The sequence below is a fragment of the Lithobates pipiens genome, unplaced genomic scaffold (assembly GCF_037356315.1).
Source record: "Lithobates pipiens isolate NorthernLeopardFrog02 unplaced genomic scaffold, aLitPip1_a1.2 Scaffold_19, whole genome shotgun sequence".
Taxonomy (NCBI): domain Eukaryota; kingdom Metazoa; phylum Chordata; class Amphibia; order Anura; family Ranidae; genus Lithobates; species Lithobates pipiens.
In genome coordinates this window covers 464,298,747-464,313,577 of record NW_027507764.1, presented here as the reverse complement: position 1 = coordinate 464,313,577, position 14,831 = coordinate 464,298,747, and the positions used below count along the sequence as shown (strand labels likewise).

The window sequence follows — 14,831 nt, the reverse complement described above, 5'->3', positions numbered from 1 at the left end:
GGGGGGGGGGGGTTCTAAGAAGTGACAGCACTGAGCAAAGGACAGAGGGTAATAGTGGAACCAGTAAAGATAGTATAGACAGAACCTCTAATCCAGGGGTGAATGAGTGGTCAATCAAAAACAAAGCATGAGAAAACTTAAAGGAAAAGTTAATATGCACCCACACAACATTAAGATGAGTATACATAAATGCTAGGAGCCTAGCTAACAAAATGGGAATAACTAGAGCTGTTTGACAGCTCACACGACGGGCTGGCAAATATTCTTTTCTATGAGCTGGACCTCTTATCACAGTTCGAAATGGCAGCAAGGCAGGGAAAAGTCATTATAATGGGGGACTTTACCCCGATATGGACTGGGCAAAGGGAACAGCTCACTCATTAAAGGCCCATCATTTCATGAATGCCTTGCAGGACATCTTCATCTCTCAAATGGTGGATTCTCCAACTATAAAGATTGCACTGCTTGATTTATTAATTACGAATGATCCAAGTCTAATCTCAATTGTGGCAGTACAGCACAACTTGGGATCTAGCAGTCACAGGATGATCGGATTTAGCATAAATCATAGAAAAAGGAGGCATGAGGGTAGCACAAGAACTCTAAATTTCAAAAGAGCCAACTTTTCTGAACTGTGCTCAATAGTACAAGACATCAGTAGAGACCTAATCCTAGAAACATTATACACAGAGGAAAAATGGTAATGTTTTAGGAACATATTAAACAAAAAAAGGTATCACACAGCGCATTCCAATGGGAAATAAATATAGAAGAGCAAAGGTTAAACCTGGGTGGCTAATGTAATGTAATGTCAAAATTCTTATTAGAGAGAAAAAAGTGGCCTTTTAAAAATATAAAGGAGAGGAGACATTGTCAGCATTCCAACACTACAAGGAATGCAATAAGAAGTGTAAGGACTGTAAGATTGGGGTTATTAAACTCAAGTAGCAGGTGCATTTACAGTGAGCTGCGCCAGTTTAAACTGTAGTTTTAGGGCGTGGCAGCCCACTTTTATTTAGTAAAGGAAAAGTTCACTTATACACAAGTTGTCCACGCAGGGATTTCTTACACATAACATGAATTAACGAAAATAACAAGCCACCTGGCTTATGTGTTGGCAGCACTGCTGCTCCTCTTACCAGTCCTTTGACTGTGTCATTCAGCTCTCTCGCACACGTGGCTCTCTAGCCTTCAGTTGCAGAGCTCTGTTGCATGGCCCACCTCTGGCCTAGGGATTTGGGTTCTCGCGACACCCCTAATAGGAGTGGACTTACATCCTGGAACCGAGACCTGCTGGCTTGTGGCTGGGTCCTCTGACCCCTTGATGAGACCTCTGTCCCGTGGCTTCTGGCTGGGTCCTGTGACCCCTTGATGAGACCTCTGACCCCAGGTGAGACCTTCCATCTCCCACACTGGGAGCGGTCTCCAAAATGAGAGCTTTGAGCAATTCTCAGACCGGACTATATAATGACCCTGCACACCTGTGTAGTAAGCTAGGTTGCAGGTGTCTATTAACCTTGCATTAACCCTTAATGAGACTCCTGGGTCACCTTTTCCTATAAACTTAGAGCGACAGAGCCTCTCTGTCACAGAACGCAGTCACGGTGGCTTAAAAAAAAAAAAAAAAAAAAAAAAAGAAGACTATGAGAAACACATAGCAGAGGAGAGTAAAAAAAAAATCCCAAGGAATTCTTTAGATATAACAGTAAAAAAGCTAAATCAAAGCACATTGCCCGCATAAAAGATGATGATGGGAGGATGGTCACAGATGACCTAGAGAATGCAACTGTACTAAATGCTTTCTTCTCCTCAGTTTTTACACAGGAAAAAGGACAACAGTATTGTTAGTAGCACATCATATAATATACTCTTCATGGCTAACAGAGGACAGGGTCAAGGAAAGACTAGATAAGCTTAACACAAATAAAACACCAGGACCAGATGGCTTACACCTCAGAGTCCTCAAAGTACTCAGTCGGGTTATAGCTAGACCACTATTCCTAATCTTTATGGACAGCATACTGACAGGAATCGTACCAGCTGACTTAAGAAAAGCCAATGTGGTACCAATATTCAAAAAAGGGCATAGACATATTCTGGGTACCTACAGGCCGGTCAGCCTAACATCAATAGTAGATAAATTATTGGAGGGGATGATAAGGGACTATATCCAAGAATTTGCTGATGAAAATAGTATTAGTAGTAATCAGCAAGGGTTTACAAAGTGCCTTTCTTGCCAGACCAATCTGTTAACATTCTACGAGGAAGTGAGCTGCCATCTCGATAGGGGGAGGCCTGTGGATGTGCTGTATCTGGATATTGCAAAAGCATTTTGATACAGTTCCCCATTAATGCTTAATCTACAAGGCGAGGTCTGCAAGCATGGACTAAAAGGTTTGTTCTTGGATAAAAAAATGGTTACAGGGGCGCGTCCAAAGGGTAGTAATAAATAACGTGTACGCAGACTAGAGCTGGTAGTGGTAGGGTTATGTCTTGGGATAAATTCTGTTTAATTTATTCATAAATGATATAGAGGATGGGATAAATAGCTCAATCTCAGATTTTGCAGACTATACAAAAATTAGCAGGACAATAACTTCACAGCAGGACATATACATTTCACAGAAAGACCTGAACTAAATAATGGAATGGGCAACTAAATGAGGCTTAATGTGGAGAAATGTAAAATAATGCATTTGGGGGCTAAAAACAAACGCAAACTACTCACTGGGGGGAGAACTGTTGGGGGATTCAAGGATGGAGCAAGGATGGAGAAAGATCTGGGCTTCCTAGTGGAAGATAGACTGTGCAATAGCAAGCAATGTCAAGCTGCAGCTACCAAAGCCGACAGAATATTTGCATGCATAAAAAAGGAGATATACTTCAGAGATAAAAGTATAATCCTGCCACTTTATAAAACTGTGGTTTGGCCACATGTGGAGTATTCCGTCCAGTTCTGCTCACCAGTCCTTAGAAGGGATTTACTGGATATACTGGAGTCCAAAGAAGGGCAACTAAATTAATAAGGGGACTGGAGGACCTCAAATATGAGGATCGACTACAAGCACAAAATATATTCTCGCTGGAGAAAAGACGCTTGAGAGGGGACATGATAGCGATTTACAAATATCTCAATGGTGACCCCAGCATAGGAAAAAAAGCTATTCAATCTCAGGGGGTGTAAGAGGACATGGGGCTACATAATGAGATTGGAAAAGCTGTTTAACATTAAGCAGCATAGGGTTTTTTTTTTTTTTTTTTTTACTGTCAGGGCAGTGAGAATGTGGAACTCTCTTCCACAATTGGTGGTGTCGGCGGGGAGTATTGATATTTTTAAAAGACTCTTGGACGTGCATTTTAATGAACACAATATACAGGAATATGGGAAATGAGATATATATATATATATATATATATATATATATATATACACACACACACATACACACACACACATACATACACAGATACTTTAACGTGATTGTTATTTGAAAAAAATTAAACACAAAAGGTTTACAAACGTATCATACTTACTTCCACTGTGCAGCTCGTTTTGCATAGAGTGGCTCTGATCCTCCTCTTCTGGGGTCCCTCGATGGCTCTCGCATCGCCTCCTCACATCAGATAATCCCCTAGGAGAAGCTCTCTCCTGGGGGGTTACCTGGCAGGAGCGTTAACGAGTCCAGCATTTGCGTCCATAGACACAAATGCCCCCGTGTCATTGGATTTGATCAACAGCATTGGGGGCCAATGGCTGAGCTGCTATCAAACTATCCAATCAAGAGTTGGGACCCCCCCTCCGTTGGGAATGAAGGGGCTCAGGTAAGTAAAATGGGGGGGGGCTAGGGGGCCGGTCACTGCCAGACGTTTTTTCAACTTAATGCATAAGATGCATTAGGTGAAAAAACACGAGGGTTTACAACCCCTTTAAATAAACTTTTCTACAAGTGCCCTTTCTAAACAGTGACTTGTAGAACAGGATTTTAAACATATAGCAGGCAGAAGTCTGTTCAAATTTGTTGTGATTTACAACTGCCTGATCATTTCCACAAACCGAAGGATACGCTTCGGCCTCCTCCCCCTCCCCCTCATATACTGGTCTCTGCTGTCCTACCCCCAGACCTGGGATTTTGTTCACCGATATTCCCTCCCCCCCCAATAAAAAGGAACAAGGAAGTGACATGTATTACACCACTTCTGGGTTCAGCTCTCCCTTTCCCTGACCGCCTTGGCCAGGGAAGAAGCTAATGAAACATAACCTGTACTCCATTAGCATCAGCTGGGACAAGGGAGAGATCAGAGATTTACAACACCCCTGAGAGATCTCAGTAAAGAGCATCTGTTGTTACAGTCTATAGAAAAGGTAGATAGAGTGGGGTATCTCCCATGGGCTGGCAGGCGTATTGAACTGACAGCAGTTTCTTCCCCCTAATACTGCTTTCTGGTCTATGTCCCAGATTTTTGTAGAGTAAGATTTATCTTCATTTTTTTGTTTCTTTGAGCTATTTGAATGCCACACATGGGGTTGTAATATGTAATATACAATTTAACCTATACAATATACAGATGTTAAGGCATATTGGTTGTATATATGATTAATTTGTGTTATTTTTTTATTTATATAGTTTTATGATTAACATTATTAATTGTATTAATCCTTGTGAGTCCTAAAGGAAGCAGCTTGGCAATGCTTTGCGGGGGTTTTACACCTTTTTCGGCCACTAGCGGGCGAAAAGCCCAGCTACGACGATGATAAAGTACCGCTAAAAATAGTGCCCTTAAAGTAATTGTAAAGGTTGAATATTTTTTTTCAAACATAATCTTCTCTTTCAAGTGCCCCCACAGTAAGCTGCTTGCTATGGTGTCAATATTGACACATACAGTGCGGCTCACCCTGCCCCCTCCCTCCTCGCAGAATTTTTCTCCAGATGCTGCCGTGCCTCCTGTGAGAGAAGGGAGAAAAGAGCAGTGCTGCCAAGTGAATCTAATGGGAGTGATTTCTTAATTATTAATCAGCTGCTGCACCTGCAGGGCTTTAAGGAGGAAGGTGGCAGGTTCTGCATTCCTTTAGATGTGATTTCCTATTGGGAGGATCTCATCAAAAATGAGATTTTGTTGCAGGGGATGCCTGATATCTGACTTGTATCTTAGTACAGAATTCTGGGAAAATCAGGGAGCCAATCACACAAGCAGGAAATGAAGTTTCTAGGGGGAGTTCTGTACACATTCTTCCTCCATGTAACCATAGTGCATCTTACAGAAAACGACAGAGCGGAAGATTGAAAAGGAAAGGTATTTTTTAATAATGTTCATATACACCATGACTTGCGTCGCAATTGTATATGCTATATTATTTTTATTTTCCATTTTTCCCCACAAAAGTTTAGTTACCCTTTAAGACTAATATTGTGTTTTTTGCACCTGCTGTCCAATGACTACTTTAAATGGCCAGTGACCACATAAGCCCCGGAGGGAAGGCAGGGAACAAGTGAATCACTTGTGATTTATCTCTCGTTTTTAAAACAAGACAAGTTTGTCTAAAGTTGTTTTCACATTCTGTGGATTCCTACATGGCTGGAAATCACCAATGACCAACAGTCAAAACATTTCAAGGAAAATTAGGAAAGAACACTTTTTTTTTTTTTGTATATGGAAAAGATGACATGTAAAGAATTCTACGTTCAATCTGTATTAAACTCAACACCAAAAATGTAATATATTGCAGATTACCAATCATTAGATGTAGTGGCTGCATTTGTTTTCGTTTTGTTCACAAGAAAACATTCGTTTTCCTTTTTAAAAATTTTTCTGTTTTCACCTGTTGATCTGGCCAGTAACACATCAGCTGTATTAGAGTGCCCCCACTCTCAACAAATGAGTATAGGGGGGGCACAGCAGACAGCAGTGTTTTCAGCCTGGGGGTAGGGGGAGGAATGTTAAAGTGGTTTTAAAGGCAGAAAGTTTTTTTTTTTTTTTTTTTTTAATTAATGCATTTTATGCATTAAGGTAAAAACCTTCTATGTGCAGCCCCCCTAAGCCCCCAGGGGCAGATTTCCCATTAGGGACTGTAGACATAGCCTACAGGTGCCCTTCCTCGAGGGGCACCCGCCTGTACATAGCTGGATCTAGGAGGGGTGCTTGGGCGGGCTGTGCCCCCCAGGCCGCCCCACCATGAACATTGTACCCACACCCACTGCAAATCCGGACAGGAGAAGTGTCAGCCAGAAGAGAGCTGGGAGGAGGTATGGGCTTTCTGTGCTCTCCCTGATCATGTTGGTGGAGTGCTCCTCCATACAGTGGATTACACAGGATCTTCTTAGATTGCACGGTACACGGCTTGATTACCCGCCCCCTAACCACATTTATGGAAGACAAGCAGTTTATTGAGGAGGTAGGGGTTAGGTAATCAAGCCATGTACCATCCAATGTAAGAGGATCCTGTGTTATTTGCTGAATGGAGCTCTCTCCTCGCTGACACTTCTCTTCGGACTTGCAGTGAGTGTGCGTACAATGTTCATGGGGGGGGGGGGGGGCACAGAGAGCCCACTACTCCTGTAAGATTGGAGGGGGGAAGGAGAGAGTAATGGGGGGAAGGGAGGAAAGGGGGAATTTGTGCTAGAAGGAGGAATGGGGGGGGGGGGGCACAAATATGTTAGGGGGCAGAATTGGGGACGATTTGTGCTAGAGGGGAAGAATTGGGGGCAGAGATTTGTGCTGGGAAAGGTAATTTGGGGGGGGGTTGTGCTAAGAGGATGGATTTGAGGGAAGAGGATTTGTGCTGGGAGAGGGGTTTTGGGGGAAAGAACTTGTACTAGGAGGGGAGATTTGTGGGATAAGATTTGTGCTAGGAGGATTAGTGATATGGTAGGAGGGGGGATTTGTGGGGGAGGATTTCTGCTAGGAGGGAGGAATTTGTGGAGAGGATTTGTGCTAAGAGGGGGGATTTTTGGGAGAGTATTTGTGCTAGGAGGGGGGCTTTTGGGGGAGAATTTATGCTAGGAAAGGAGATTTGGAAGGAAAGATGATGTGTGCTAGGAGGGGTAATTTGTGGGGAATGGGGGGGGGGAATTTGAGCTGGAAGGAGGGATTGGGGGCAAAGACATGTGCTGGGAGGGGGATTTTGGCTGTGAAGATGGGGAATTTTTACATTTTTGTTTGGGTAGATTATTCACTTGCAGAAGGAACTTATGCTTATGGATGAGCGCGTTGATCGCTGCTGTTTTATTTTTTTACTTTTGGGGGGAATTCTGAATTCTCTATTAAATGTGATAAATGGTTTGTCTCATCTCTGTAAAAACAAATACATTTGCAGGAGAGCTTGAAAAACAACAGACTTACTGAGTGGATGATCAGATGAAAACAGAAGGAAGAAAGCCTAAAAAAGTTAATGAATGCAGCCATTGCATCTATCAGAAATGGTAGGCTTCAATATTATAATAGGAAAAGCAATATGGCGCTTCCATCAGGAAATGCCTCCAATGAACTGTACTAGATTTTTGTCACATCTGCATCAGCTTCAACTTCAAGGTAAAGGGGAGGTGGAAAGACTGGGAGAGCACTTGCAGGAGCACTTCAAAACTAAAAATAAAAAACAGAAGGCGCTTCTTAGTGTAGTATTAAGGAGTATTTATTCATAGAAGTGGTTAAAAACACTCACAGGTGGTCAGTGTCCACAAGCTGTGGCCTATTGTTTTATGTATGTTATAAAATGAAATAAAAAGCTATTTACAATGCAGTATATCAAATGAGCATCTCAGGGGTCTGATGAAAAAGCGAATTGCTCATGCTCCAAAATGTGTTACCACACCCTTGACGTCAGCTCCGACCTATACGTTCCAGTGTGGCTTCCTCTCCTGTCCCAGGACTCTACAGGATGCCTATTATGCTGACTGAGATGCTCATTTGATCTACTACATTGTAAGTGTTTTGAACCGCTTTTAATGAATAAATACTCCTCAATACTCCACTTAGAAGCGCCTTCTGTTTTTTACTTTACTTTTGCAATATAATAATGTTTACTCTTGGGTTTAATACTGCTTTAAGAAGGTATTGCTGTACTTTACATTCTAATGGAGGCGTTCCCTTTGGAGCTTGCACTAAGGCTAGAACTTCAGGCTGTACTATATACATTAGCAGTTCCAAGTGTGTAGGCGGTAACTAAGAAATAAAGAAATGATTTGCCTGTCTCTGCCCACTGCCCTGATTGTGGAATAACTTCTTGTTTTTTGGAAATGAGGTCATGCCATACCTTCTATTTCAAGAAATCAATACAGTACTACACCGTAACACATGTCATTGCGTGTCTGATTAGCAGAGGGCTGTCAGGATTAAGGTCTTATGAATAGAAGTTTAGACTACTCCTCCACAGCTCCCTACATGCAGGATTAGGATACTGCTACAACTATTTAATATATCCAGTGGAAGGAACAATTATTTGGAATAAAATGGACTTATAGACGTCCACCGTAACTAAGAGCCCCCACACACATTACAATTTGACTATACAATTCTTGCACATTCAAATTTACCAAGTCTATGTAATATAGGGACCTAGCTAAATTATCCAATCTGTATCCAATCAGGTGGGTCCTTACACTATATACAGTCAAGCCGGGTACATACATATACACATACATCAGTTGGTTCAACAGGAAGCGGCCGACATTCGGCCCGTGTGTACACCAGCCTGTCTGACTTCTGTTGAATTGACATGCTGAAAAACCAGCATCCGATCGGCTCCCATTCACTGCTGGCAGCCAACGGCTGCGAGTGCTGACCAGTGTGTTCTGGTGGGGGGGGGGGGGGGGGTCAGAACCATGGCAGGACTTAGGGTGGTGGGGGCCCCTGGGCTTGAGTCACTTTCGGGCCCTACCTTCTATATATTACCGTATTTATCAGCGTATAACACGTGCTGGCGTATAACACGCACCCCAAGTTTAGGGGGGAATTTTCATAAGAATTTTTTTTAGGAGGGAAGTTTAAGGAAAAAACTTAAATTTAAATGCTCATCAATGCAGCCTTACCAGTGTCCATCTGCAGCCTTGCCCATCCATCTGCAGCCTTGTCCAATGTCATTACAGCCTTGTCAGTGTAGCCTTGTCATTTGCAGCCTTGCCCCATTGTCATTTGCAGCTTTGTCATTGCAGTCTTGAAGTTTAGAAATGGCGCCGCTGAGATACAGAGTCCTGTGTATCCCGGTGGCTCTGATCCTCTCATCTGCTCTTTGGTCCTCTCGGCTGCTCTCAGGTCCTCTCGCAGTCCTGAGCGGAGCCGAGAGTAGCCGAGTGTACTCGGCTAGGTCCCTGTGTTATGTCCATCATAGGGTGGGATTGGGTGTGACTGTGAGCCGAGCCGAGTTCACTCAGCTATGTATCTCCGTGGGGCCCATGGGCTTGAGCCCAGTCAAGCCCAATGGTAAGTCCGGCCCTGGTCAGAACACAATAGCTCTGCAATGAGATCCCTGTAGTAACATCGAATAATTAGTACACAAAACTTCTCAGTTATTTTTTTTTTGTTCAGCATGCTGGGTTGAACAAACAAAAACCGATAGTGTGTGCCAGGCTTAACTGTTGGAAGATCTAATTGAAATTGTACAATCAGATTGCAATATGTGTTGCAAGATTCAAATTACTGCAGATAGATCAACAAAGAGACAATTTCAGATTGGAGGTTATTGGTTATGGATTACTGCATTCCTTACATCAGATTTGTCTTGTGTTTATCTCCATAAATAATCAGAAAATGAAATGTAGAAAGAGCAAGAGAATACTTTCTGTATGTGTTATCTACTGGAAGTGTACCTGTCACGACACATTTTGTATACAGCAGTAATATCTAGTTACACATTTTATTCTGGACCTCATACTAGACTTATCAGACTTGTCCATATTTTTTTAATTATATAGCACCAGTGTGTTCTGCAGTGGCCTACAGAAGAGAACAACCATTTGCATAAATTTTTTTGGTGCAAAGGAAGAAACAATCCAATATATTGCCCATATTCATCCAGGTACATGTACATAGAAGCAAGTGCCATCTGTGCTGGAAGATGATTAACCCGACATCATATAGCTGGGTTATTGAAGTTGAATAGACCTCCCAGGAGAAATCATCAGAAATATCAGAAGAACATGCAAACATGCAGATGGCAAATTTGGTGGAAACTGAACCCAGGACCCAGAAACTGTCAGACCACAGGGCTATAACCTACCATGTTGCCTATACTTCTTAAAGTGTATCTATGATCAAAAAGTAAAATCATATAATTATTTTTACATTGTATTTTTTCTATTGGCCTACTCCTATTAATCTGAATGATCTTGCAATTTTTAAACACTCTTTGTGAAGACACCCCCCCCCCCCCCCCCCACCATATTTACTTTCTGTGACACATATTCACTATGCCCTCCGATAAGGCACAGATGCGTCACACATTTCTCAGAGCCTGCCTTCTGAACTCCAGAGGTGCCGAGAAAGAAGAGTTTCAAGAGGCAGTGCAGGAACCACTGCTTGCCAACAGCAGGGTACCATGGGATATGTAGTCTTTAGAAACTGAAAGTAAACAGCAGAGGAGAAGCCACAAAGCATGCAGGGAATCCAGGAAATTGTAAAAAGGTAAGGCCAACAGACAAACAATAAGGAGGCTTTTCAAATAAACTTATATTGGTTTGTTTTTGTTGCTATTACAATGCTAATGATATAAAATGAAAGTGTTTGCAGTGACCATAGAACTCCTTTAATAAATCAGATTATCAAAATATATTTAAAACATAACCGGCCGTGTCAGATATATGCTAATAGCATTAAATTGTAAGATGTTTAATGACACAACTTAAAGCGATAGTAAACTACCAGCCTAAAAAAGAAAAGATTGGGCCCCCTGCAGAATTATACCATAATGTGCTAGTATGCACTGGGATTACCTGCAAACAGAGCCCTCCAGCACAGCACTGTCATGGCTCCCCCAGCGCTTCCACCTTCATCCGGTCTTCCGGGTTCACGAGCTCTGGCCACTTAAATGGCCAAAGCTGTGATGATGACACTCCAGGGCATGTGTGCTGTAGCCCAGGCCAGGGTACAGCGCTCTGCATTCCAGGGCAGAGTGTATGCCCTGGAATGCAGAGCATCACTGCACATGCACAGGTGACGTCATCAGCTATTGCCAATGTGAACATCTCCTAAACAGTGTACATTTAGGAGATATTCATTGTACCTCCAGGTAAGCCTGATTGTAAGTAAAGAGAGGGCCTTTACTACCACTTTAAATGGTCATGAGTTGTCTGTACAAAGGTAACTGAGGACTGAAGCTAGCATGTTCTACATGATCTTACAGGTTCTTGCACATAGTTCACATTTTTTCACTGTGCTAAACATATACTACAAGGGAACTTACAGCCTTCTACAGTATATTGGCTTCTTAACCTGACATTGTACATTAAATACTTAAAGTGCCTTGCAAAAGTAAACCCCTTGGATTTTTACCTATTTTGTAACATTACAGACTTTAGTTCAATGTTTTTTTAATCTGAATTATATGTGATGGATCAGAACACAATAGTCTAAGTTGGTGAAGTAAAACTGGAAAAAAATATACATAACACTATTTTTCAGAAATAAAAAACTAATAATTGGCATGTGCATATGTATTCACCCCCTTTGTTATGAAGCCCATAAAAAGCTCTGGTGCAACCAATTACCTTCAGAAGTCACATAATTAGTAAAATGATGTCCACCTGTGTGCAATCTAAGAGTCACATGATCTGTCATTACATATACACACCATTTTGAAAGGCCCAAGAAGCTGTAACACCCAAGCAAGAAGCACCACTAAACAAACACTGCCATGAAGACCAAGGAACTCTCCAAACAAGTAAACGGCAATGTTGTTGAGAAGTACAAGTCAGGGTCGGTCATAAAAAAAATCCAAATCTTTGATGATCCCTAGGAGCATCATCAAATCTATCATAACTAAATGGAAAGAACATGGTACAACAGCAAACCTGCCAAGAGACAGTTGCACACCAAACGCATGGACTGGGCAAGGAGGGCATTAACCGGAGAGGCAGCACAAAGACCTAAGGTAACCCCAGAGGAGCTGCAGCGTTCCACAGCAGAGACTGGAGTATCTGTACATACATCTGTACGACAATAAGCCGCACGCTCCATAGAGTTGGTCTTTATGGTAGAGGCCAGAAGAAAACCATTACTTTCAGCAAAAAACAAAATGGCACCTTTTGAGTTTGTTTAAAAGGCATGTCAGATACTCCCAAAATGTGTGGGGTAAGGTGCTCTGGTCCGATGAGACTAAAATTGAACTTTTTGGCCATCAAAGAAAACGCTATGATAAACCCAACACATCACATCACCCAAAGAACACCATCCCCACAATGAAACATGGTGGTGGCAGCATCATGCTGTGGGGATGTTTTTCACCAGTGGGGACTGAGAAACTTGTCAGAGTTGAGGGAAAGATGGATGGTGATAAATACAGGGATATCCTTGAGCAAAACCTGTACTACTCTGTGTGTGATTTGAGGCTAGGATGGAGGTTCACCTTTCAGCAGGTCAATGACCCCAAATACACGGCTAAAGCAACACTTGAGTGGTTTAAGGGGAAACATGTAAATGTGATGGAATGGCCTAGTGAAAGCCCAGACCGCAATCCAATAGAAAATCTTTGGTCAGACTTAAAGATTGCTGTTCACAAGCTCAAACCTTCCAACTTAAAGGAGCTGGAGCAGTTTTGCAATGAGGAATTTGCAAAATTCTCAGTGGTAAGATGCGGCAAGCTCATAGAGACTTATCCAAAGCGACTTGGAGCTCTGTGATTGCCGCAAAAGGTGTCTCTACAAAGAATTGACTTTGGGGGGGGGGGGGGGGGGGGTGAATGGTTATGCACATTGACTTTTTCTGTTATTTTGTCCTATTTGTTGTTTGCTTCACAATAAAAACAAAAAACAATACAAAAAAAAAAAAACAAAAAAAAAAAAAAACACATCTTCAAAGTTGTGGGCATGTTCTGTAAATTAAATGATGCAAATCCTCAAACAATCCATGTTAAATTCCAGGTTGTGAGGCAACAAAACATAAAAATGACAAGGGGGTGAATACTTTTGCAAGGCACAGTATGAATTTGTTAACCTAACAAGAATACTGGAGAAACATTTCTTCTTAACCACTTACAGACCGCCCGCGGCTGTTTGAAGGAGGATATCGTTGTTATGGCAGCAGCTGGCGGCGGCGGGGACCACGTCCTCTTGCTGGCTCAATATGGAGACAAGTTAGGGGAAGATGGCCCACCCATATCGATACAATTGCTGGGCGGAAGTGACGTCAAAACGTCACTTCCGCCTACAGCTCTTAAAAGGGACATTTTTTTTTCTATTGCATTTTAGTCTAAATATGGGATCTGAGGTCTTTTTGACCCCAGATCTCATATTTAAGAGGTCCTGTCATGTTTTTTTCTATTACAGGGGATGTATACATTCCTTGTAATAGGAATAAAAGTGACTAAAAAAAAAAAAAACAGTGTAAAAAAAAAAAAAAAAACAGTGTAAAAAATTAAATAATTAAATAATACTTTTTTTTTTTTTAATGCGCCCTGTCCCGACGAGCTCGCGTGCAGAAGTGAGCGCATACGTGAGTAGCGCAGGCATATGAAAACGGTGTTGAAACCACACATGGGAGGTATCACCACGATCGGTAGAACAAGAGCAATAATTCTAGCCCTAGACCTCCTTTGTAACTCAAAACATGCAACCTGTACAGATTTTTAAATGTCGCCTATGGAGATTTTTAAGGGTTTGTCGCCATTCCACAGGTATCAATTTACTTGGCATAACATTATCTTTCACAATATAAACTAACTTTACTGCTGTCTTATTTTTTTATTCAAAAAACTATATTTTTCCCAAAAAGTGTGCTTGTATGACCTGATTCTGTAGGGTATTAGAAAAAAAATTTATAATGTTTTGGGGGTTCTAAGTCATTTTCTAGCAAAAAAAATGTTTTTAACTTGTAAACAACAAATCTCAGAAAGAGGCTCGGTCCTTAAGTGGTTAATATAACGTACAAAATACACATGACAAAAGGAGGGAAATAAAAGATACTTACTGGCTGCATAATTCTTGATGTTGGAGTAAATTCTGAATAAATTCATTCAGACCTGCTCTCCGCTGCTGAATAAACTCTGGACAGAGTGGGGGAAAAAAAATCATTGTGGAACCACAGCTCTCTGGATCAGTTTACACAAGAAATTAAAACAAGTAAAATATCATTAGCAGGACAGGGACTAAAATCTGGTGGAAAGGAGGTATGTCTGTGTTGCTGACAACAGCCAATGAAAACTCAGTTGTCATTGTAGGATTGATTAGAAACATGTAGGATGTTGATGGGCAACACAGACAGATACCTATCTGTCCAGCAGTTTCTGTATATCAATGAGACTGAAATGTAATTTCTACATACAGTCTATCTGAATAAAAAGGAGAATAATGGTGTTTTAGGAGCCAATTTCTGTCCTTTTACATCTGGTCTTCTTGTTGTGTTGCCTAAACCTTTGACATGCACATGATCTATACTGAAAATTAGAGGATATTAAAAAAAAATAATAATATATATTATATATATATATATATATATATAAAAATTTAATTTGGAAAGGTAATAGTTAAACTTATTTTTAGTAGTTATACTATAATAGTTATAATAGTTATACTTTTTTTCTGTCTGTATCTGCCCTCAAAGACACAGTAGGAAGTGAAAGCAAATGTCTCTAACACGAGGGAAAATCCCTGCTTACAAAACTGGAAGGATTCCCTCACCTCCCATTC

The 14,831-nt window shown here is 41.4% G+C and overlaps 1 protein-coding gene across 4 annotated transcripts in view; it reads right to left on the bottom strand.

The window, feature by feature from the left end:
- Positions 1 to 14,831, bottom strand: part of SGK3 (serum/glucocorticoid regulated kinase family member 3) — a 140,011-nt gene that overhangs the window by 39,053 nt on the left and 86,127 nt on the right. For all 4 annotated transcript variants that reach the window (XM_077492822.1, XM_077492821.1, XM_077492824.1 and 1 more), the window contains one exon: positions 14,113 to 14,188. In XM_077492822.1, the coding sequence (XP_077348948.1) occupies positions 14,113 to 14,188 (76 nt within the window). The remainder of the gene's footprint in view (positions 1 to 14,112; positions 14,189 to 14,831) is intronic.